Source organism: Parambassis ranga, chromosome 21, assembly GCF_900634625.1.
Source record: "Parambassis ranga chromosome 21, fParRan2.1, whole genome shotgun sequence".
Classification (NCBI taxonomy): domain Eukaryota; kingdom Metazoa; phylum Chordata; class Actinopteri; family Ambassidae; genus Parambassis; species Parambassis ranga.
Genome location: NC_041041.1, coordinates 4,635,403 through 4,658,863, shown reverse-complemented (window position 1 = coordinate 4,658,863; position 23,461 = coordinate 4,635,403). Strand labels below are relative to the sequence as shown.

At 43.8% G+C, this 23,461-nt stretch overlaps 2 protein-coding genes across 18 annotated transcripts in view; one reads left to right on the top strand and one right to left on the bottom strand.

Moving 5' to 3' along the window:
- The first annotated feature begins 848 nt into the window (after positions 1 to 848).
- On the top strand, positions 849 to 13,201 carry tbc1d8 (TBC1 domain family member 8). Of its 2 annotated transcripts, none has more exons than XM_028394562.1 (20): positions 849 to 1,203; positions 4,753 to 4,863; positions 4,955 to 5,073; positions 5,144 to 5,372; positions 5,496 to 5,736; positions 6,586 to 6,793; positions 7,745 to 7,942; positions 8,024 to 8,173; positions 8,266 to 8,416; positions 9,043 to 9,257; positions 9,337 to 9,454; positions 9,903 to 10,188; positions 10,293 to 10,434; positions 10,549 to 10,647; positions 11,298 to 11,366; positions 11,442 to 11,712; positions 11,807 to 11,872; positions 11,941 to 12,027; positions 12,116 to 12,225; positions 12,301 to 13,201. In XM_028394562.1, the coding sequence occupies exons 1-20, from the start codon at positions 1,077 to 1,079 to the stop codon at positions 12,661 to 12,663; spliced, it is 3,360 nt and encodes a 1,119-aa protein (XP_028250363.1). In that variant the 5' UTR covers positions 849 to 1,076; the 3' UTR covers positions 12,664 to 13,201. The 2 variants fall into 2 exon arrangements, with proteins under 2 accessions (XP_028250363.1, XP_028250362.1); XM_028394561.1 differs by having other exon boundaries at positions 12,107 to 12,225.
- Positions 13,202 to 13,803: 602 nt separating this feature from the next.
- Positions 13,804 to 23,461, bottom strand: part of neb (nebulin) — a 48,202-nt gene continuing 38,544 nt past the window's right edge. For 8 of the 16 annotated variants that reach the window (XM_028394542.1, XM_028394545.1, XM_028394540.1 and 5 more), the window contains 18 exons: positions 22,838 to 22,942; positions 22,211 to 22,321; positions 21,463 to 21,573; positions 20,778 to 20,891; positions 20,581 to 20,685; positions 20,363 to 20,467; positions 19,984 to 20,088; positions 19,511 to 19,603; positions 18,430 to 18,522; positions 18,024 to 18,116; positions 17,603 to 17,695; positions 16,851 to 16,943; positions 16,280 to 16,387; positions 15,359 to 15,545; positions 15,150 to 15,242; positions 14,931 to 15,071; positions 14,747 to 14,850; positions 13,804 to 14,639 (listed from right to left, as the gene is read on the bottom strand). In XM_028394542.1, coding sequence (XP_028250343.1) covers positions 14,466 to 14,639; positions 14,747 to 14,850; positions 14,931 to 15,071; positions 15,150 to 15,242; positions 15,359 to 15,545; positions 16,280 to 16,387; positions 16,851 to 16,943; positions 17,603 to 17,695; positions 18,024 to 18,116; positions 18,430 to 18,522; positions 19,511 to 19,603; positions 19,984 to 20,088; positions 20,363 to 20,467; positions 20,581 to 20,685; positions 20,778 to 20,891; positions 21,463 to 21,573; positions 22,211 to 22,321; positions 22,838 to 22,942 — 2,028 coding nt within the window. In that variant the 3' untranslated portion in view covers positions 13,804 to 14,465. Of the gene's footprint in view, positions 14,640 to 14,746; positions 14,851 to 14,930; positions 15,072 to 15,149; positions 15,243 to 15,358; positions 15,546 to 16,279; positions 16,388 to 16,850; positions 16,944 to 17,602; positions 17,696 to 18,023; positions 18,117 to 18,429; positions 18,523 to 19,510; positions 19,604 to 19,983; positions 20,089 to 20,362; positions 20,468 to 20,580; positions 20,686 to 20,777; positions 20,892 to 21,462; positions 21,574 to 22,210; positions 22,322 to 22,837; positions 22,943 to 23,101; positions 23,207 to 23,461 lie in introns of all 16 variants that reach the window. The other 8 variants (XM_028394556.1, XM_028394544.1, XM_028394546.1 and 5 more) reach the window with 8 other exon arrangements.

Genomic DNA, 23,461 nt, shown 5'->3' with positions numbered 1-23,461 from the left:
GTGATCATGGTCATACTGAGCACCTGAACACTGGGTCAGCCGAACAGCCAATCACAGAAGAGCTAGTGGCTCCTTACCGGAAGGGAAAGTTAGCGAAATGCGGAAGAGAAAAAATAAATAAAACGAAGAGGTCTCACTCTGACTCAGTTTTTCAGCAACCACACGCACTTCACTTTTGTTACATCAGAATGAATCATTTTAAATGACTGAAATCCACCTGAAACTGAAATTCAAATAATATTCATTCTCGTTTATTTGTTGAACCTTTTTATTTGTATTTTGAATTTGCCAATAGTTTAAATATTAATTACAAGAAAATAACACATTTTAACATTAACATTTAAAACTTTTTTTAGGCCTACACTGTTTTTGAAATTCACGATTTGTTCGTTCATTCATTTATGATTAAGAAAACATTTTTTGTCCTGCAACAGCAAAGAGAAGCGAGATGCAGTAGCAGTGGAATATACAGTATGAAGAAAACTACCAATATAATATAATACAATATAGTCAGATGTAGTGAGTAAAAGTACCAAATGCACAAATTAACAGTTAGATATTGATCAGAGGAGCTGAAGTAGAAGTGGCTGTAAAGCTGCACATACGCATACAACAACAACACTTATTACAACAACAACACTTATTACAACAACAACAACAATAATAATAATACTTATTATTATTATTATTATTATTATTATTATTGTTGTTGTTGTTGTTGTTCTTGTTATTATTGTTGTTGTTGTTATTATTATTATTATTATATTTAGCTGAATTGTTCGTACTCCTGAACAATTCAGCTGAGTGAGACATCTTTTCACATAGACGATCTTTGTTTGGTGTGTACAGCTGCTGCAACTCGGGCGTGAGAGAGCAGACGTGAGGCGAGGAAGTCGGACCCTGCAGCTGTTGGGAGCGCAGGAGAATCATGGACAAACCCGAAAACCCGCCGCTGTAGGAGCGATCAGGCTGATCCGGAGCCGGAGGACGCGGCCAGAGAAAGTTTTAACCCCGCCGCGGCAGTACAGAGCGGGGCGGAGGGCTTCTCCTCCGGGTCCCTCCCTGCTGGAAAAGAAATGTGGCTGAACCCGGAGGAAGTTCTGGTGAAAAACGCTTTAAAGCTCTGGGTAACCGAAAGGAGCAACGACTTCTTCCTCCTGCAGAGGAGGAGAGGCCACGGAGAGGCGACGAGCAAGATCACAGGTAAAAACCCACAACAAGGCAGAGAGGCAGGTAAGAGACAGGTAAACAGGAACATCCACTTCCAGCGGTTTCAGGAAAACCACAAACACAGGACCCACAGGCAGGCCCACAGTAAACAAAGGGGCTCAGCGTGGAAGTAATGTGAAATCACGGGGTTCACAGGAACACCTTCAGGCTGTGTGTGTTACTATGGCAACGGATGCCCAGAAGTTAACCCTCAAACCTGTTGTTTGGGACATTCCAGCCCCCAGATCAGATGTTTATCACATAAAGTGTGGATTTTCCTGCAGTACATGAGACATTCTGACACAAAAAGCTAAATACTATTTACTTACATTATAATGAAGAGAAGGCAGAAATCTACATGACTGGTATTAAATGGAATGGAGTGAATATTAGGGGTGAACTGCACCTTTAAGCAAGTTTTCTGTCTTCAAACTCAACCAGAAAACATGGAATAAACTCATTTTCTTATAAAATACAGGTCTCATCACTAAAATTAGAGTTCCATCCATCTAATTATTATATTGGGTTTGTCTTTTGTTGTTATTTAAATATATTTTTTAAAGTAAATCTTTGCTTCTAGCTTCCCAAAAAGTGCCACATCGCTCTGTTTGTGAATGTCATTTATTCTGACCTGGTGTTCATACATAATAACAACATGTATAAGCTATAATATCTTATATTAATGAGTCTAATATCTGGCTTAGACACTCAGGAGGAGTCTTTTTCAGGCCCATTGTTCAGACACACAGAGGCCAGTCTCTTGTTTTGTATGAAGAAAAAAAAATCCCCTAAACAGAAGCCGGTCTGAATCTGTACTTTGTCTGGAAAAAGCGACCTCTCACTGTAATTTCCTGTCTGAGAATAACACGGCTGTGCCGCTGTGGGCTTGTCCTGCTGCTATCGCCGTGTCCCTGCTCAGAGCAGGCTCTGTGATCACTGCACACGCTTCGGTCTGACTGCTTCCTCCGTCTGGTTTCCTCTCTGTGTTTTGTGTCTGGACACACTGGAAGTGATCATTTTTTATGATAAATTACATGAAAACAGTTCATCTCTCTTCCTCCTCTGCATGTGGAGAAACTGGTCTCTGGACTTCCTGGCTGAGGTTGTGTGTGTGTCTGTGTGTTTGTTTCTGCTGTTCCCATAGCAGGCGGGTTAAAGGGTCAAGTCCTGTTGTCAAGTAGTTTAACTTTAACTAATTAAACAACCTTCACTTTGCCACACAGGCAGAGAGAAAGTGACACACAGCAGCTGCTTTATAGGTCAGATTGAACTTCATGCGTGGTTAAATTTACGCTCTTATCAGTGCACGGTGACACATTACTGCAGGATTTCTGAGCAGGGCTGGGCCACTAAACAGCTGCAGCCGATCAGTGCCCTCATACCAGTGTTTGTTTTTGTTTCTCTTCTCTCCATGCTCCATCTTTAAACTTTAAGTTAATAATAAAGCATAAAAAACTGATGCGTTCAAGAGCAGACGGACATCCCAGCGCCGCTGATGTGAATGCAGACCTGTGTATTCTCCCACAGTGGGAGGCGGGCGAGCGATTCTTTTTGTGGAGAGTTTGAGTAAAGCCTCGCCTGGGTTTGTGGCGACAGACGGATGGTTTGTGTTGCCAGGCTGCAGGCTTTTCGGCTTCAGGCAGGTCAGCTCGTGGTTTACATTTGGACGAGATCCAGAGCGGGTCTGTGTGTGTTAATGTAACTGCACGTGACGGAGGATACTCGGTGCTGAGCGTGATTAGTGTAAAATAAAACATTTCTATCACTGACTCAGACAGGGAACCCTTCAGCTCTGTTTGTTTCACAGCAGGTTTTATAGACTCACGTGTCCTCCACCTCCTCCATGTGAGATGCCTCTTCCTCTTCCTTCCATGTATAGATTTTATTTGTGTGTGTGTGTATAAACACCAGAGAAGGCCGACCGCCCTGATCTTGTCCAGTCATAACTTTGAAATGCAGCATTGTATTTATCTGAGGTAATGCGGACTGATCTGCCTGATAAGGACGTCTTAGAAATGTCCACATACTTCAGCAGATTAAAGTAAAGATCAACTCTTCACTTAACATTCCTAAAGCTATACCTTTCCTCTGGTCTGAGATGTGTTGAACTACAACAAAAAAATCCACTCCTCAACTTTAGAATTTGAACCTTTTAAAGCTGAATGTGACGTTGTTGTTGTTCTGCAGACACTGTGGCGGTTTTAAAGTCAGAACATTGTTGTGTTTGTGCATAGAGGGAGTATAGAATGAAAGCAGTAAGAGCTGTTATTGGAAAAGTGTGATGCAGATTAGCTTTGGAACATGAACCCATGATGACAGCAGCCTTTTTAAGGACCCCACGAGAGCCTCAGAAGTGTTCTTACTCTGTTTCAATGATCCAAGTCATTCAGCTTTATCTGTGCTTCGGGGACCATTTCAGCCTCCTCGGCAGCTGTGGAGCTGATTGCAGATGTGGTGTGTGGGACTCTGAACAGAAGTCCTGCTGGATTTCAAACTGATTTTCAGTTGTTGTGGCAGAGACCGGAGTTTATTACCTGCCTGACAACATGTGGAGGTCCCTCCACATGTGGAGGTCCCTCAGATGAGGCTCTTTGTGTGCTCTTGGACGTGCTGGCTGTGTCTGAAGTACCTCCTCTATCTTCTCCCTTTGGCTCCATGTTGTCTTTGTGTTTTTCAGCAGTCGATGCTCAAATCTAATGTGATGAGAGAAGAAAAATACATCTATTAACCTCTTAAAAATCAGCCCATCAAATATTAACGGCATAATGGAAATAATGTCAAGTTTGAGGTGTAAGGAAACACTGAAGAGATGGAAATAAAACCTAAAAATGATGCAATAAACACCAAAGAAATCAATAAAATCAAACACATAAGCAGAAGTGCTTTAGATCTGGTGTCTGTGATGACATTCCCACTCTGGAAAAGCAGTTGCCATAGAAACAGAGTAAGTTTTAGCAGTATGGTGGAGCTTCAGGAAGAACTGAAGTAAAGATTCTAATGGGTGTGTTTGTTTTGCGGCTAGCTGCAGAGGTGGAGAGTAAAAAGCTGAAAAACAACAGCGGATCTCATGATGCACCTGTGTGTTACAGCAACCAGCTAAATAAAGACATGAGGGTTCGAGTCATGCATAGTTTAAAGACCAGCAAAGAACAAAAATCGTCAGTTCCAGGAATCAATTTAAATGTGATAGCTACATTGGTAGCAACAGTGTTTGTGTAATAATTCTCATTGCCAGAAGGGGGAGATGAGTTCCACTCTGTAGCTTTAAGTGCATTTATCTTGCCACTGACCTCTGCCTTGCATGAACAAATATCAGAAATAAAACTGAATGGTGCTACACTGATGCTGTTTGTGGTTAAAACTGCATGTCCCACAGAATAAATAGTTAAATATTATTAGTGTGATATTAGCAGTGACATACTGCTGCATCTGTGATGAAGTAAAAATCACATGACACATAATTATGTTACAGATAATCTAATTAATGTTTTAAAGCCTCCTCAGTATATTTGTTGCCTAATTTTAACCGATTCACCTGTGCAGGTCTCCTGGTGGGGGCGCTAGACACAGTGCTGGACTCCAATGCCAGGGTCACACCCTTCCGTATCCTCCTCCAGGTTCCCGGCTCCCAGATCAGCTGGGTCGTCGCCAGCGGTGAGCCATGTCTTTCTTCACTGCGCCCTCAGCCGAGTCACTTTCATGGCTCTTTAACGTCCCTCCTTGTTTTTGTGTTGCCGTGCATCAGGAGCCGTCATAGAGGAGGTGAACAAGCACTGGGACTGGCTGGTCCACAACCTGCTCCACTCTCTGTCTGTGTTTGAGAACAAGGAGGATGTTGCCAGCTTTGTCAAGGGAAAAGTTAAGGTCAGAACTTGCCTGATGGAGTCGAGGTGAAGGATCCAACAGCAGCGCCTAATGTTTTCTTGATGTGCAGGGCCTCATTGCGGAGGAGGTCCGGGGTCGCCAGGCCGCTCAGGAGGAGGATCCCGGGAAGTTCAGGGAGGCGCTGCTGAAGTTCGAGCTGCACTTTGGTCTGCCGTCCTCAGAGAAACTGGTGACGTTCTACTCCTGCTGCTGCTGGAAGGGCCGGGTGCCTCGGCAGGGCTTCCTCTACCTCAGCATCAACCACATGGCCTTCTACTCCTTCCTGCTGGGGAAGGAAGGTCTGTACTCCAAAGTGAGGGTTCTGAGTATTGAGGGAGTCTTTGAACGTTTACTTTGATGCTTTAAATCTTCTTAGAAACAGCTAATCGCTCACATGTTTTCTCTTCTTTACTCTTCCTCAGTCAAATTTGTGATCCCCTGGGCGGAGGTGACACGGTTGGAGCGGGTCTCCACCGGCCTGATGACGGAGGCGATCCGGGTGAGCACGCGACACCGTCAAAGGGAGTTCTCCATGTTCCTGAGCCTGGACGAAGCCTTCGGGGTCATAGGTCAGCTGGCTGACATTGCTCTCAGACGGCTGCTGGACAGCGAAGGCCTGGAGCTGGACCGGGTGCTGCAGCAGCCCACACGCATCACAAAAAGGTCTGCGGCAGTCTCACCTGCTGAGGAGACAACAGAAACATATTTCCAAAGAGCTCATACAGTTATTAGCATTTTTACAGCCCCACTGTATTCTGCACTGTCAACTGTTGAAAGCTGCACATCAGCCAAAAACTTGCTGATTTTTTGCCAAGTGACAGCTTGCTCCACGTGAGTCAGTCATGGCTTCTTAGTTGTGCACTTGAGAGCAGAATATTTTGTTTTTTACAGAATCGTATTAACACAAATGCTTTATTTTTGCACAATTTTAATTTACCGGTTAACACAGAAGTGGTATTTTCTAGCACACACATCAGATTGCTGAGACGTTATTGATTCACTGATGTGCGCTGTCATGTACTGGGTTGCTTATTTCTGTCTCTTCTATACAAACCTCAAACCTCAGAACAGGAAGTCAAAGAGTAAACTGACCAAATTGCGGCACCCTACAGATGTGTGACATGGTAGCGTCCCGCAACCCAGAGCAGCAGCTGCTTCTGTATTTTTTTTAACTTGTATTTATAGAAGACGGGGCTCAGTTCTCAGTGCACATAAGGTGTAAGATCAAAACTGAAAGGGGGAAGAAGAAATTTTAAAAAAAGAACGTCAAAACCCCAGAAAGTCCAGAATGTAGAAAATAAACAGGAAATCCATATGTGACACACTGAAACCAGAAATCACAAATAAAGACTGTACAGCACAGAGAGGAAAGATATAAAAACACTTCCTTTAATAACTATCAATGAACTCCACTAATACACTTCAGAGCTCACCTCTTCCTCTATAAGTGGACGTATAAATCGTTCCTCTTCCTCACTGTGTGTAATCCCGTCCCATCGTCTCCTCCTGCAGGATCCTGGAGGAACAGGCGCTCAGGGAGTACGTCCTGGCTCTGTTTCGGCTCCCCCGGGGTGAGAAGCTCTACGAGGTGGCTCCCTGCTCAGTGTGGACGCCGCACGCCCGCTGCCACACAGCCGGGACTCTGTACACCACCGACAGCTACCTGTGTTTCTGCAGCCGGGAGGAGGGCAGCTGCATCCTCCTCATACCGCTGTCAGAGGTACCAGACACAAAGATGGAGTTAAAGCAGGAGGGCGGAAGGCTAGCTCACATCCTTATGATATCAAGAGGCATTATGGGATTATTACAGATTACCAGAAAAGTTAGTGGTGCATCTGGGATTAAGATTACATAAAACAATGCACAGAAATCTGGGTGACAATGCACTTAATCAGTTACATCTTAAGGTTATGCAAAAATCCATAAATCATGAGGTCATGTGGGACGTGTGTGAACATGGAGGGGGATTGGGGATTCTGTGGTCCGTCACGGTCTTGATAACAGCAGTGATTCTGCCTGCTGCAGGTTAAAATGTAACATGTGGAGTGTGTGCTGTGTGTTAAGAGTAAATCTGCCAGCAGTGGAACTGTGTTTGTTTTTGTTAAAGGACAAATCCGTGCTTTTTAAAAGCATACTTCCTGCATTCATATGTAATCTCAGGATTATTATACTATCTTCCAGACACATCCTGTAAGCTAATATTTGCTCACAGTAATACCCATTTTTTTTGTTTTATTCCAGCATTGCTGGTGGCCCCTGTGTGTTGGGTTTAAGCAGCAGATTATGGGCCAGCTGTGAGGAGTCATGCATACAGTCTTCCTTTCACTGTGGCCTAATCTTCTGTTTCCTGTGTTCTCTATTGAGGCATTGTCTTTAGAAATGTCTAATCACTTCCACCCACTCTGCTGCTCATGATTCTCTTTAACCTCCATTGTCTCTCTTATCCCTGCGCACTCCCAGCAGAACTGGAAGCACACTGGCTTTAACATGTTAAATATATATGTTATATACATTATATGACCACTCTGTGAGGCTCTATGATGCATTGAGTAGCCAAATGAATTGATTTATATTGATTTGAGCAGGTATCATGGACTGGTTTGTACACATACTAATAACCAGAGTGCTGTATTCTCCCAATAACCCCAGTCTTCTGTTCTTATGTCATCAGATCTTGTCCATAGAGAAAGCAGAGAGCACCAGCCCGCTACCCAACCCGGTCATCGTGAGCATCCGGACCAAAAAGGCCTTCCAGCTTATCGAGCTGCAGGACAGAGACGAGCTGGTGGAGAGCCTGAACTCCAGACTGCGATCTCTGCAGTGGAAACAGTCCATGTTCCGCGGCAGGAAGGACAGCAAGAGGAGTCTGGTGAGCCAGGTTTTACCATTCAGATGCCAGGAAATGTGATCATGTTAAAACATCTTCGTCGTCTCACCCCTTTTTCCTCAGAGCTCGCCAACGCCATACTACACCTTCTACTACGACACTGGATACTCTGATGAAGAGGAGCTGGAGGAGCAGGTTCTGCGTAACACAGTCAACAGCGAGGCTCTCATGACGGCCTTCCACCAGAACCAACCAGGAACAAACAGCAACAAGGTAGAGTCAAGCTTCTCAGTGATCGATTATCTGATTGATTGAAGAAAAAAAGAAGACAAAAAGTCATTATCCTTTAAACTTTATCACGTCAGAGCATGGAGGAGGTGAAGGAGCGGCTGTGGGAGAATCATTTCTCCGAGTTCGGCCGCGGCGTCCACATGTTTCGCACAGAGAAGATCCAAAGGCTGGTTGCCATGGGGATACCGGAGTCGCTGCGAGGGGAGCTGTGGATGAATCTGTCAGGTAAGAGCAAAGTACAACAGGTCAAAGCTAAAAAGGCTTTCACGGTCAGAAAGGAATGCTTCATCCTTTTGTAATCATGAGATTGTGGTGTGAAATAAACAGGGATTAGATTCTGTGATTATAACTGATGCACCAGTGAGGAGCTGAGGCTGTGAGGGTCCTCAGACAGACAGACAGACAGCAGGACTGAGTGTGTGTGGCTTCACATCCTCATTGCTCCATCTACTCCGCCTCCTCCACCGCAGCCTTTTCAGGCAGAGCGGCCGCCTCTGTCGGGTCTTGCTTTGTGCTCGGTTCCTCCACTCAGTCTCACTTCCTGGTGTCGCCATCTGCCACCGAGAGGAACAGGTTGTAGAGACAAAAACTGAAAGTGATCACCGGTACCTGCCCAGACAGCTGAACCTGAGTTTGTTAGAAAGAATGACATGCCTGAGCTCTGTGCTAAAGAAATGATTATTACCATTTGATCCATTGTCCTCACACAGTCAGTCTCCACATGGTGTTTACTCTCTGCTCTGCTTCCTCATGGCGTCCATATTTGTTGACCAAACGCACGTTTTCAGAGTGCGAGCTGTTTTCTGGTAACAGCAGCTGCTCATCTGCGTCTCTCCCTCTGATTTCTGCAGACGCGTCCTCCGAGCTGGAGTCCCATCCGGGCTACTACACCGGGCTGGTGCAGAAGTCGATGGGTCACAGCAATCTGGCCACAGAGGAGATTGAGCGGGACCTACACCGCTCCCTGCCGGACCACCCCGCTTTCCAGAACCCCACCGGCATCGCTGCGCTGCGCCGCGTCCTCACCGCCTACGCTCACCGCAACCCAAAGATCGGATACTGCCAGGTAAAAATGGAGACATGAGTGCAGCACTAATCACGCTGCGGTGACCTCTGACCTTTGTGTGACTCTTCTTCTTGTGCAGTCCATGAACATCCTGGCATCAGTGCTGCTGCTCTATGCTAAAGAAGAAGAAGCCTTCTGGCTGCTGGTGGCTGTTTGTGAGAGGATGCTGCCCGACTACTTCAACCGCAGGGTCATAGGTAGGAGACCTGTTTATTCACACACACACACAAACACACACACAAACCCCATAAGCTTATTTTTGGCCTCCAAAACTAGAGCTTATTTCCTGTATTTGTCAAGCTGTGTATTCCTGACTTGCAAGGTGCTTGAAACAATTTCCTCCTGTGTGTAATGTGCAGATGTTTGTAGGCGTCTTTCATGCATGAAGCAACAATTATTGTGCTGTGATGTTATGATTGTGTATTTGCAGCTTAGATTTGACACTTAAGGATAAATAGATTTTCTATTTATTTTTCAAATAGCATCAACAATTTCCCTAACTCTTACCAACAAACAATGAGTTTATCCGGACATCCAACACTGCTGCCATCTAGTGGTCAAAAGTTTGAAAACCAGTCAAAGCAAATTAGAGCTACATTTTGCAAACTGTTGAACCTAAGTGTTCTTGTATTTCTTGCCTTGCAGGAGCTCAGGTGGACCAGTCAGTGTTCGAGCAGCTGATCAGGGAGCGCTTGCCGGAGCTGGCTGAACGAGTCCCGGACCTCTCCACCCTCTCCTCCGTGTCCCTCTCCTGGTTCCTCACCCTCTTCCTCAGCGTGCTGCCCTTCCACAGTGCCGTCTGTGTGGTCGACTGCTTCTTCTTTCACGGAATCAAAGCCATCTTCCAGCTCGGCCTGGCTGTGCTGGAGGCCAACGCTGCTCAGCTGTCAGCCAGCACGGATGATGGACAGGCGCTCATGATTCTCACCAGGTAGAAAATCATCCTTTCTCTGACTGTAGCACATCTTATCGGAGAGAAGACACTTCTATATGCATGAATGTCAGAATGTGAACCTTCTGTTCTGCTCTCTGCAGTTTTCTGGACCAGGTTGGAAGCCAGGGGTCGCCTGGGGTTCCGTCCTCCCCGCCTGCTGCAGAGGAAACCAGCAGCAGCGACGCTGATATTCCTGCTGTAGGACACACAAACATCACTGACCTCATCAATGAGTCCTATCAGGTAACAGAGCCACACCCACGGTGCTATTTGAAGCCCTCAGGTCACATTTTAAAAGCAACATTGCACGATTTGTTTTGTCTGATTTGGGTGTTATCCATGTTTTCTTGTTGTCAGAATTTTGGAGATCTGACAGTGCGGCAGATTGAGAAGCTTCGCTGTCGACACAGAATCCAAGTACTGCAGGCGCATGAAGACACCATCAAAGAAAACACTGTGAGATTTTTTTAACATTCAACCCTTGTGCAACGTTCGCAAACACAACCCTTTCATGTTGCTAGGGACAAAAACGTCCTCTAACTTTAACGGTTTTTAAAAATATATCAGATAAATATTTTTTTGCATAGACCTTTTAATTAACTTTAGTTCTGATCAAAAATAATTTCCCCCCAGGATTTTAACCCTTTAATCACCAATTTTATAAGGGGTGGCACCAATAAATGGGTGGGGGGTGGGGGGGTTGGCTCATTTTTAATAGAAAAGGTGAATGTGGACTGGATTTTTTTTAACCTTTATCACAGTCTTGGTCATGTCAAACATTAGTAACACATTTTCATTTTTTCTCCCTTACCTTAAGTGTTGTGTCCCATAGACTTCCATTATAACCACATTTTTTGACTGCACAGCCATGGCACTACATAATCATGCATTCTGGATTGTTGGTGGTTTACCCTGTTGGTAGGAGGTAAAACATGTGATTTTTACAGTTAACAACTCAATGACCCCTAGTTATAGGAAGTATTTTAGCACATAACTGTGTGTCTACACACTGTGTGTATATGTTAGAGAGAAATAGAGCCACAGAGTCTTTAAAAACGAATATATAACTCCTGTCAGTCATCTTTGCTCTGTGTGGGTCTGTGCAGCTGAGGCTGGTGGCTCCAGACGTCTCCATCTCTCCTGAGAACCTGTCTGAAGCATTCGATCTCTTTAAGGTATATCTTTCTTCCTCCTTTAAATGATCCTCAGTGTGTGGAAGGACATAGTCATCATCACGTCTCCCCTCTCAGACAGAGCACTTCATCAGTCTGTACTGGGGCGACAGCAGCTCCGCAGCAGCAGCAGAGGCCGCCGCGTGGCGATGCGGCGACTCCGGCCACGCCTTCGTGGAGCGGCAGTATCGGCTGGACCGTCCCCAGTTCAAAAGCCTGTACGGGCTGCTGTCCCCGTGGCCCGGCGGCACCATACATTACACAGACACACTGGCAAACCGCACCTTCACCCTGCTGGACCAGGACCACGATAGCCTGGTCACCTTCCGGGAGTTTGCCAGCTGGCTGGGTAAGAGGAGGAAGAGGAACAAGAGGAAGAGGAGGAGGAGTGTTTAAATGCAGAGAAGAGCTGAAGGTCAACAGTGTGTCCTCATGTTTTTCAGACACTTTGTACAGTGAAGAACTGAATGAGAAGATACGGCTGCTGTACCGCCTGCACATCCCTCCAGGTTGTTCATTTATTCAAACTGCTGTTAAGAGGCTGAAACTGTTCCATTAACTTTGTGTTTGTCTGCAGCTCTGACAGAGAGCGAGGATGACCCCGCTCTGATGAAGAGCCCGCTGGTGTCCACAAACAGACCTCTCTATGTTAACCTGCCGTCAAGTCAGTTCAGATTTACACACAGATTCAATTTGAGAGGTTTTTTTGTGTGTGTCTGCTTGATGAAAGTCTGACTCTGAAGGTGTTCCAGGTGAGGAAGGTGAAGTGAAAGATTACCAGGAGCAGCTGAAGCAGATGCTTCAGGATCTGGTCAAAGAGAAAGAGAAGGATGTGGAGAAGCCTCTGCCGCTCATGAACCAGGTACCAAAAACTAGCAGTCTGTTAGATCACTGATGAAGGACAAACAATGAACCCTGTCCACCCCTCCTTCCACAGCGGGAGTTCATCCAGTTCTGTAAAAGCCTCTACAGCATGTTCCACAGTGACCCGGAGGAGAACGACCTCTTCCAGGCCATCGCCACGGTGACCAGCCTTGTGCTGCAGATCGGCGAGGCCAGTCACCGTGGACAGAGCTCCGGCCAGGAGGTGACCACCGAAGGCACCGCGGGGAGCTCGTCGACAGCAGAGAGCGAGTGGACGGTCAGCTACGCTCAGATCCTGGCGTCGCTGCTGACCGAACAGGCGCTGGTGAACTTCTTCGAGAAGCCGGCGGATCTGTCGGCCAAGCTCGCGGAGGCCAAGGATCATCAGTATCATCAGCGGTCCGGCTTGCTCACACTGCAGCAGGGGGCCAGCTGACTCAAATGTGAACGGTGGACTCGACACAACACACACAAGCCACATTTCTCCAAAGTGAATGAAGAAAACTGCAGTATCAGTATCATGTCAAGCTAAAGAGCCTTAAATCTGTCTGTGATGTTTTACAAACAGCAGAGAAGCTTTCTCAAAAAATATATGAGCCAAATCTCAGCAGCAGTCCATCACTGGTATCAGATAGGAAGACTCAGATCAGCTGTGAGGAAATCACTATGGTGATGCCTGCAGAGGAACTGATGGACAAATAATGAAGTAATATGAAGTGTTGACAGGCTGCGGCTGATCACATCATTAATAAATCTTTTTTATTGATTCTTGATCTCTTTCCCAGAAGGCTGCCTTATGAGAATATTTTACCAGTAAACCTTACACACACAGCGGCATGCAAGGAGTGTTCTTTCAATTTTTTTATCATTAATTTTATTACTTCTGTCTGTTTTCACGTGCACTTTGATTAAAGATGTTTTTTTTTTATTGTTTTGGAGATGATCAATGTGATCTAGAACAGTTGCACAAAAAAGCCGAGTAATTGTCCTTTAAATAAAAAGACAGAAAAATACCTTGTTTTCTCTCAGTTTTCCTTCCATCATTCAGTTTGTTTTAAGCTGTTTTATCAGATTTTTTTTTAAGTTGTCTTTTCTGTTACACACGCTTTATTAATAATGTGTTTTATCTGTTGATTTGGTAAAGATACCCCATCTTTACCAAATGTTTTTATTTACTTAAGGCCTCTGTAAACAGGTTGTGGGAGACTTTCCCCCACCATATTTCTGGCTTTAATCTGATGCTTTTAATTCTTGAAAGTCAGTTTTAGTAAGTTTGAATTTTTAAGGCAACTGTTTAAAATTTAAGGGTAAAAAAGATAAGTATTCTGTTTTTAACATCAATACCAGAACTCTGACAAATAGTCTAAATTTAAAATTGTAAAAAAAAAAAAAAATCTGAAAAGTCAGATTAAACTCCAAATCCTGTGAATAATAGTCAGATTAAATTTTAGAGAAAGAAAGTTTCAACAAAAGTCTGAGAAACATCAGACGTAAGAAATCACAACAGACGATGTGAAACCCATTCCGCAGAGGGAAACAACAGGAAACCCAGAATGAGGAGGAGGAGGCGGAGTGCTGCAGGAGGTCGGTGTGCTTTATTGGCTACTGATTAAAGGTAGAGGATGCACCTTTGCCAGGACCTAAATAATCCGAAGAAACAAAACACACATTCTACTAGTGGCCAGCCTTCATTATATAAAGGAGGGAAGACTGAGGCTTGTCTCAGAACTCAAGAGTGGTTCAGTCATGGAGGAGGTAGATGGTAACTGACTCCATTTAACTTAATCATTATCATGTTTTTAATCTCCATTACAGACAACAGGAGCTACTTGATCTTGTTGTTTTTAGGAGAACATATGTTCAAAAATGTTATATTAAATAATGAATATTAAATTTTGAAATGTACAAAATAATGGACCAGGTTGGAGATGGTGCCTTAGAACAGTTTAAATAATCTATAATAATCTCATCTATAACATTGTATAATCGGAGATGCTGATTGTGTCACATGTCATGAAGCTTATGTCACATCCACAGGAAACGGGGGCAGCAGCAGCAGCAGCGTATGAATCTGAACAGACTTACCAAGAAGAACAACACAATCAAATACCCTTACAGAGCTACAAGGAACTACAAGCTACACATTGCACTCAGCCACGGCTGTAATCACAGGAAGACCAAATCAGCCCTGTGGATGTGTCGCGCCCACTCTGGAGGGATGATGGGCGGGCTTTGTCTTTAAATTGCTTCCACGTAGTTGGCTGGCAGCATGCCGGTCTTGCCGGTGCGCTGCACTGTGCCGTACATCCAGCCCTCGTCGATGGACTGCACGTTGACGATGACGTCTCCGTCCTTGAAGGAGACCTCGTCGCTGTCGGCGGCAGTGTAGTCATACATGGCACGCACAGTTTTCTGTTAAAGATAAAGGAGTCAGAGAGGTGATAACGGATGTGAATGAACATGAAGAGGACTCTACTTTGGTTGATTGATTTTTGGCCATTAATTAATCTGTTACTTACACCGGTGGTAGAAGGTTGTGAGGGGATGGAGGAGACGGTGGTCTGCTGGGTGGCCACTGAGGATGACCTCTGCTGCACTTCCACGGTCTTAGCTTGGTGGTAGCCTGCAGACGATGTAAACGTGTAGTTTAATCACTGATAACGCGACTCAATCTACTGTACCTGTTAGTGTCGGGATGATTACCTATTGAGGAGGCCATAAAGCCATTGCTGTAGAGGGACGTGTGATGGTCGGCCTCCTGGGACACTTCAGACTTCTCGTCAACCACATTGCTCAGGGCGCTGGTGGAGCGGGATTGCTCCTTGCTGCGACGCTGAGCTTGCACTGTCAGGTAAGAGAGTTCATATTTATCCAAAACACGACTAAAACATGTGTGACGTGATCCTTTAAGTTGAGTCTCACCTGACATCATGTGCAGACTCCTGGATTGGATGTTATCCTCAGCAGGGTCGTAGTCAAACACAGAGCCGGGGTTTGTGCGCCACACGCGCAGATCTGAAGGTGGTAAAAAAAAAAAAGTTCAGTCAGTTAATAATTAACAGTAAAATCTATTTTACTTGCAACAACAATTTAGGACACAGATCATCTGTGTGGATGCTCGGGAGCCGTACCAGTGATGGTCTCCTGATCATGCTCCAAGGCGCGTCTCCTCTCCATCTCCACCACGCGCCTCTGGATGCCGCGGTAGCTGATATCGCTGAAGTCCTGCATGTTCTTCTTCACGCGGTCAGTCACCGGGTCAGAGGTGGTGGGAGTGAAGCTGCCCTTGCTCTTCTCAAAGTCCTCGTGGTATCTTACCTAGAGAATGACCGACAGTGTTACTACAACTGAAAGCTGAAAAAACATTATTTGTTTTCTTAAAAGGTATAAAATATACATATATGTACATGTATATACATGTACAGATTATAATCCAACCTGCCCATCTGTACCTGTTATTAAGCTGCATTTTCCACCTGCCAAAAAGTGATTAAGGCCTCTACAGAGTGCCTGAGTGGTTATTTCCGTCTCAAAATTACTTGAGTCTTGATTTTTGACTCTGACTATCATCCCTGTGACACATTGCTGTTCCTGCCTTAGGCTTTCCATGTATAGAAAGGCAATGAGGTCTTTTTTTAAGTATAAACATGGAAGGGCAAAAAGATGTCCTCTCATCCACATGGAAGGGTGTGCTCTCCCTGCTTTAGGTTTTATACACAAGCACATGGAAATGTTGTAAGGCCTTAAAACAGAGCCATGCTTCCAGTGGTAATGCTCCCTGCCTTAGGCTTTCTAAACATGGGAGCATGGTTAGATGTGCTCTGCCTTAGGCTTTCTAAACATAGGAACATGGTTAGATGTGCTCTGCCTTAGGCTTTCTAAACATAAGAGCATGGTTAGATGTGCTCTGCCTTAGGCTTTCTAAACATAAGAGCATGGTTAGATGTGCTCTGCCTTAGGCTTGCTAAACATAGGAGCATGGTTAGATCTGCTCTGCCTTAACTACCCTGTCCCTACAACTACTAGATAGCAGTGAACCAACAGAATCTTACTCCAGAAATGATGCGCTGGGTCTCCCTGACGCGCCTCATCTCAGGTGTGTCCAGAACGAAGGCGGCCTTGCCCTGGACCTGCTTACGGAAGCTGTCGGAGTACAGCACCTGGATGGTAGAGGGACACATGGTGAGCCTCTGAAATCATATTTCATTCATTTGAAGCCAGTATTAAGTAGCCGTTAGCATCCATAGCACAAAGGGTGTGGCAGAAAGACTTAATGCTACAAGGACACACAGCTGGAGCATTACTGGGATTTCAGACAGATGAATTAGCAGGAAGGCCTAAGAATTAAATAAAGGTCCAACCTTGAGTGGGAGAACAGCAGGGCAACAAGATGGAGTGGAGTAGTTTGAACAAAGGGAGGAGAGGTTAGCAGTGATGGTGTACAAACCACAGCTAGTGGCATTAAACACATATAGAGAAAATAAAAATAAAAAAGAGAGCGCATTTGGTAGAATTAATACGATTAACCAGAGCCAGGGGACAAGTCGGTTAGAAAAGGGTTAACAATGGGTAGAAAGAACATTTCTTGAGTAGAAGATGTTCTTGTAGCGGTTCTGAAGGTACCGAGCTAATGTTCTCTTGGTTCCTTTTGACTCGCTCCATCTCTGGAGTGAACACCACAGGAGTTCCCTTGGCTGAACTGTCTTTATACAACACCTACAGGACAGAAGCACAGTGACCCAAAGGAGCCAGTCAGACACTCTGAAGACTCTCACACACACACCTCACACACCTATAGGACTGCTTTCATAGACTTGAACAAAGAACAACATCTTGTCTGAGATGAATGGATATCAGAATTGTGTTTAGTTTGTGATTAGTTTTTTTCTTTTAAAATATATTAAAGCAGAGTCTGAGAAACCGGTCCTATAGAGTGATTTATCCCGGTAGCTTGAACATCCAGGATATCTGTGATAGGAACAAAAAAAAAAAAACATGTGGACACAAACTGAGCGGGAGATTTAGTTGTAGTTTGCTGTAAAGAAGGAATTAACTGCGTCATTATGTGGAGGAAGCTGTGCTGCAGGTTAGGAAATACTGTCTCCACAGGCCAGAGAGGAGGGTGCCACTCAGCTGGATGGTGGATGATTAAAGAAAGAAAAAAAGCATGGGTGGAAATTAAAGCTGCATTAGGGTGTGTCGAAGTGGAGCTCAGAAAACAAGTCTGCGCCTTGGATGGAGATGGTTGAGATGATGATAATGTGGAATGAGAGCAGGAGGGAGGGGAGGAAGCAGAGGGACGGGCGTGTGATTACTGATGGGCACTACTGTTCACGCTCAACAGTTAGCTGCACACGTTGGGTTCGGTTTTGTACCGAGCTGATGTGCTTCTGGGTTTCTTTGACCCGCTTCACCTCAGGGAGATCCGGTATGGCCGTGCCTCGACCCAGAGAGTCCTTGTATTTTATCTACCCGACAAAAAGTTTGGGTTTCATGCAGAGAAATAACAGCAGATCAATAACGGACAGTTACACACGGACAGAGACAGACAGCACAGCACCAAAAATCCACAGCAGACGTGAAATATGGAGTCGGACACACACTTTTTTTTTTTGCCCTGAGAAATGAAGAAGCAGGTTATGTTTACCCCACAGGGTTTACTGGTGTTATATCTGCGTGGTTTGATGTGATAAGATCTGAAGATATGATGAAGGATTCAGGAGAATTATGATGACAGAATAATGAAGAGTGAATGTACAGCACAGGAGGACGGAGGGTCACTGCAGTGGAATGTACCGTGCTAACATTACGCTGATTGCGTTTAACTCTCTCCATCTCTGGGGTCTCTGATACTGACGTGCCTTGTCCCACTCCTTCTTTGTATTGATGCTTTGAATGAGACAGCACAAAAAAAAAGTCAAATATTTACACGCAAACGCAGATTAGTTTCCATTCAGGAGGGAAGGAAATGGCAAAAATGGAAAAAGAAATAAAACAATTCAGGGAAATTAGAAAAAAAAGGGGAAGTAAAATGTGGAAAATAACTTCAGGACCAAATCTGGGAATGATTCATGGAACGGATTAGGATGGAGGAGGAGGTAGAACCAGCACCAAAAACAGGAATGATTGTTTAGTTAAGTGGGACATCAGGTCAGATTTTTGGGGAATGATTATAAGGGTCACTGCAGTCCTTCTCCTCTACCAGGCTGATATTCTTCTGGGTTTCTCGGACCCGCTTCACCTCAGGGAGATCTGGTATGGCTGTGCCTTGACCCACAGACTCCTTGTACTGTATCTGCCCATTGCATAAGGTGCACAGGTACAGAGTAAGACAAACAAAAGCACAGTATGTACTGCAGACATAGACACACTCATCTATTGATAACAACAGAGTAACAACAGTTATGACTCTTAGAGGTAGGCGGGCATGTGGGCTGTAAGTATGTTGTAAAGTAATGTTGGGTCATTTAGTTCAGATGCAATTAATTATCATGGGAGCCATCAAGGATATGATTCAAGGTATTTTAAGGTGGATTCATGATCAATGAACTCTAAATGGCCAAAAAAGTATGCTGATACTAAAACAATTCAAATGTGCTGCCTCATCTCTGCTTCCAGGGATTTGCTCCTGCTGGGCGGTGAAGCCTGGCTCACAGTCACTGTTCTGGGTCATTCAAAACATACTGGGTGAGGTCTGAGGTCATGGTTCTGTAAACATTGACAGACATAGGACATAGACCCAGTGCTGTGCCTGCAAATTTTATTGATTGTTGTGGCATGATCAATACCAGTCAATCATGTTCTGCCTACTTAAATTTGTATTGTAGTCTTTATGTTTTTTAGATTTTTAAAATAAAGTTGTCCGTGCCTTTTTGGATGCCATCCTGACATTTGTGTGAAATTGTGTCATGATTAGCATGTAAATGTTGGATATATTGGATGAAGTGTGAATCTTTATGCCAGATTTGAGCTGTTTCTGAGATATACTACAGAACGCTGGATATGTCCACATACTTTTGGCCATATGTATTTAAAGCTTTGGTTTCCATCACCAATAAAATAAAAAATGGGGGCTTTTAGTGGCTTAATACAAATGAAAATGGGTTTTAAAGTTGAATTAAAAATGAATTTTAAGATTTAACATTGAATTGAAAATGGTCATTGGGAGAGGTTATGTGTGATGTCAGCTCTGGTTTTATTCTGAGAAAACTAAGAAAGAGGGAATATGGAGGGAGGAGGACTGAGGAGGAGATGAGGAGGGGCAGGGTCACTCTGTGGAGTACCATGCTAATGTTCCGCTGGTTACGTTTAACTCTCTCCATCTCAGGCGTCTCAGGCAAAGATGTTCCTCCTCCCAAATCCTCTTTGTACTGAATCTTTACACGGACCAGGAATAAAAGCATCAACCATTTGTTTTAGGGTAAAGTCATGACTATGATACTATTTAGGAACACACACAAAAACATATAAAATAAGACAAACAAGTAAAAAAAAGCGTCGGATAAAGCATCTAACAACACACAAGCTCTGCACTAACGGGTAGAAATGTTACACTACTGAACCTATTTTCAGGTTAGTTGCGTGAATTAAAAGTTTGCATTAAAGAAATACTTTTTACTCCTAAGAAATGAGGGCTGCATGTCAGTGTGAGTTAAAATGAGGAAAGACACACCAAAAATTTAAACCAAAGGAAAATGTAAAAAAAAAAAAAAGTGTGTTATTAGGAAGATTAAAATATATATTTAGGCGTAGATACCAAGCTGAAATTCTTTGTGTTCTCTTTAACACGGAGCATTTCAGGAGTATCCTTTACAGTAGACACTTTGCCTTTTATGTTTTTAAGGTCAACCTGGTATTGAAGCTACAAGGAGACAAACAAGAAGTGCAGTTAAGATAAAAAAAACATCAAAAGCCAAAAGAAAACCTGCAAAAAAAAACATTGTTTAAAGCTCAGGATTAGCATCAAACATCCTGTCCTGATTCGAACACCGAAACTGACACTAAAACCTCAAAAAAAGTGTGATAGATCACAGCAATGAAAGAGTCATACATAGACGCTGGAGGAACCTCTGACTTCACATTGTGGGATCAATAACAAGCAACCAATTCAGCATCATTCATCCTCTGGTACTTACCGTGCTGAAGTTCTTCTGGTTCTCACGGACTCTCTGCATCTCCGGAGTGTCCAGGACTGGTACATAATGAGACATGGTCTTCTCAGCCTCTTCCTTGTACTTTTTCTGTTTGGATGAGACAGATATAATGAGAAGGAATCTCAAATAAATGTAGTTAAAAATGTGTTAATGGGTATGCAAAGTTCCAGAGAGTGTTTATTATAAATGCATTAGTTTACCTGGCTGACAATATTTCTCATCTGCTGAGCATGGATGATGTCTGGGGTGTCGATGACAGTGGTGTAGCTGGCCCGGTCCATCTCAGCGATCTGCTTGTACTTAGTCTGAAAAGGAAAAAACATGACGTGCACATAGATGGTGATAAAGTGCAGCTAAGGACACGGAGCCACTCATAACAACATTATAAGATTCAGACCTGGCTGAGGATGTCGGTGGCGTTCCTGGCTCTCATGAAGTCTGGGGTGTCTGTAGCCAAAGCCAGCATTCCCTTGCCCTTGATCTCTTGCTCCAGTGCCTTCTTGTACTCTCTCTATAAACATTAAGAATTGTTACATACAACCTGTAATGTGGGAATAACAGGATTTCTACTCATTCATACAGAGGAGGGCTGCAAAAACCAGAGAAGAAATTAGAGGAAATTAGGGAGTGTGGTGGTGGTGGTTGAAAAGCAGATTGCGTGTGAAGTTCCACTCAAAACTGGAAAATATAATCTGAAGTTAGGGGCAGCAAATTACAAAATAGTTATTCTTTGCAGTGATACATTTTAAAATCCACCTCCTTAGCACCCAGATTACATCTTAGTAAACTCAAATAGAGTTTTATTAAAAAATAAGATATATTCTGAGTATATTAGAGGTTTAATTTTTATGAAGGGATTGTCAGGAAAACATTGGAAAATTAAATCACAACATTTGATAAACATCAGGAAAAGGAGAGTGCTGGAAAATTAGTAATGTCAAGAAGCAGGGACAACGCAAAGAGTCACACCCAGCAGGCAACCTTTTAGTGCTGTGATGAAGCTTAGTTAAGAGGGGAAAGGATTCATTGTGGGAAGTCACTCGGGCGGAGCGTGATGCCCTCAGTCAGTCAGTCAGTCGTACCTCACACAGGATTTGAGTGGCATTCCTTGCTCTCAAAAGCTCCGGAGTTTCCTCCAGTACAGTTAGCCCTTTACCCTTCACACCCTCCTCTAGATCCTTCCTGTACTCTCTCTACAGGACGGAAGAAGAAAATAGAGACTGCAGAGAAGGGCACACAGGCAGGCCAGGCCAAGGCATACATACATACAGACAGACAGGTTCTGCTTAGCTTCAGCTCAAAGTCATCAAGCCTCCCAAGGAAAAATAAGAATGTTATGTCTATTTTTATTTCATTAAAGGTTCAATTTATAACTTTGTCACAGAAAAAAAAAGTGGAGGCATTGGTGATTTTGGCCAGAATCCTAAATATATACACAACATTTTATCAAATAGAGCTTGAAAACAACATGATAAGAAGAAAGTCATTCAAATGATCACATGCGACACATGCAGTCTATGTAAGGGTGTCTGTTACTAGGTGAAAGGTGGATGTGAAATGAGGAGTTCACAGTGTCACAAGAACTACTTTACTGCAGAACACACACTGGATGGAGGGTACATGAATGTTACATCAGTTTAGCCTTGTGTGGTGAAACATGCAAAGAAAAAAAAATCTAAACTTCATAGTTGGGTCGATGAAAAGGCAAAGAGAAAAGGAAACACAAAAAGGAAGAGGGACTCTACATGTGATGTCGTCTTAGTATGATTATAAAGGCATGGGTGAGGTAAATACGAGGAGATTGTCGGGGATAAATGGTCCTTTAGTTACCTCACTGGCTATTTTGGTGGCGTGCCTGACATGAATCATGGCAGGGGTGACCTCCAAGCCTGAGAGGTTTTTCCCCTTCATGTTCTCCTCAAAGTCCTTCTTATAGTCTTTCTATTGGCCACAGAAATAAGACAGAGCTCAGACAAACACATGCAAGCAATGCAGCAGATTCACAATGCAACTACCATCCACACAAAGACACTGAATACAGTCTTTAAAATGTGAGAATATGAATGCATGTGTGGAGTATAGGAGGTCTGTGTATAATGTATAAAACACATTAACTGATATTTAACCACAGAGAGGAAGATGTCACAGTATTAGAAAACAATGTGCAAGTTGCTGGGTGAGTTCATTTGAACACATTTTACACTGCCTTCTACTCATTTGCAGCACCGTTTTAGAATTATTAGACTTCCAAATTAACAAGATATTGTAAAAAAAAACACATCAAGAGGCACTGTAAAATGTTTTTTTTCTAAATTTCCATCCAACAAGCTTATCAATATACAAGAGGCAATACAATGCAGGTTAATACTCAAAATAAGGATCCCCTTGATAGTCTTTAGATTTACAGAGCAGCCTGCAATGGAACATGTATTATACACAGAGGACAGAGGTGTTTACCTGGCTCTGCATGTGCTGGGCCTCCTTAGCTGTCACATATGTGGGTGTCTCAAAGTCCAGCATGGGTTTGCCCTTCTCCCTCTCGTACTTCTCCTTGTATTTCACCTGGAACGGCGGCACACGATCATCATCATGTCAGCTGTCTACTCTTATCATGCTCTGGTTTTCATTCATTTGAGCAGAGATGTTGCACACACACAGTATCTGAGTGGTTGTAAATCAGCACAGCAGTGTGTGCATGCCCCCACAGTCTACACCACTTACGTTGCTCTGAAGTTCAGAGGCCTCCTTGAGATGGAGCTGTTCTGGTGTGTCAGGAATCATGTGGTAGTGACCCTTACTCTCCTCAAATTTCTTCTTGTAGCAGTACTATGGGGAATTCCCAGTAAAGTAAGGCAGCTCAGTACAGCAAAGTGAGAAAACTATGGGTCTGGAGTTTACTCTCAGTACATAAAAATATTGCGTTTGAGTGAATATTAAAAGGTGGGAGTTAAAAATCATATGAAACATGATCTACATGTGTGTAAAAATGGGGCAGTTTTGGGTTAGGCGATTTTATTAAGAGATTATTAAGGGACTAGGTTTGAAGAACAAAAAGTTAAGGAGAGGTTAGAGGAGGTGATA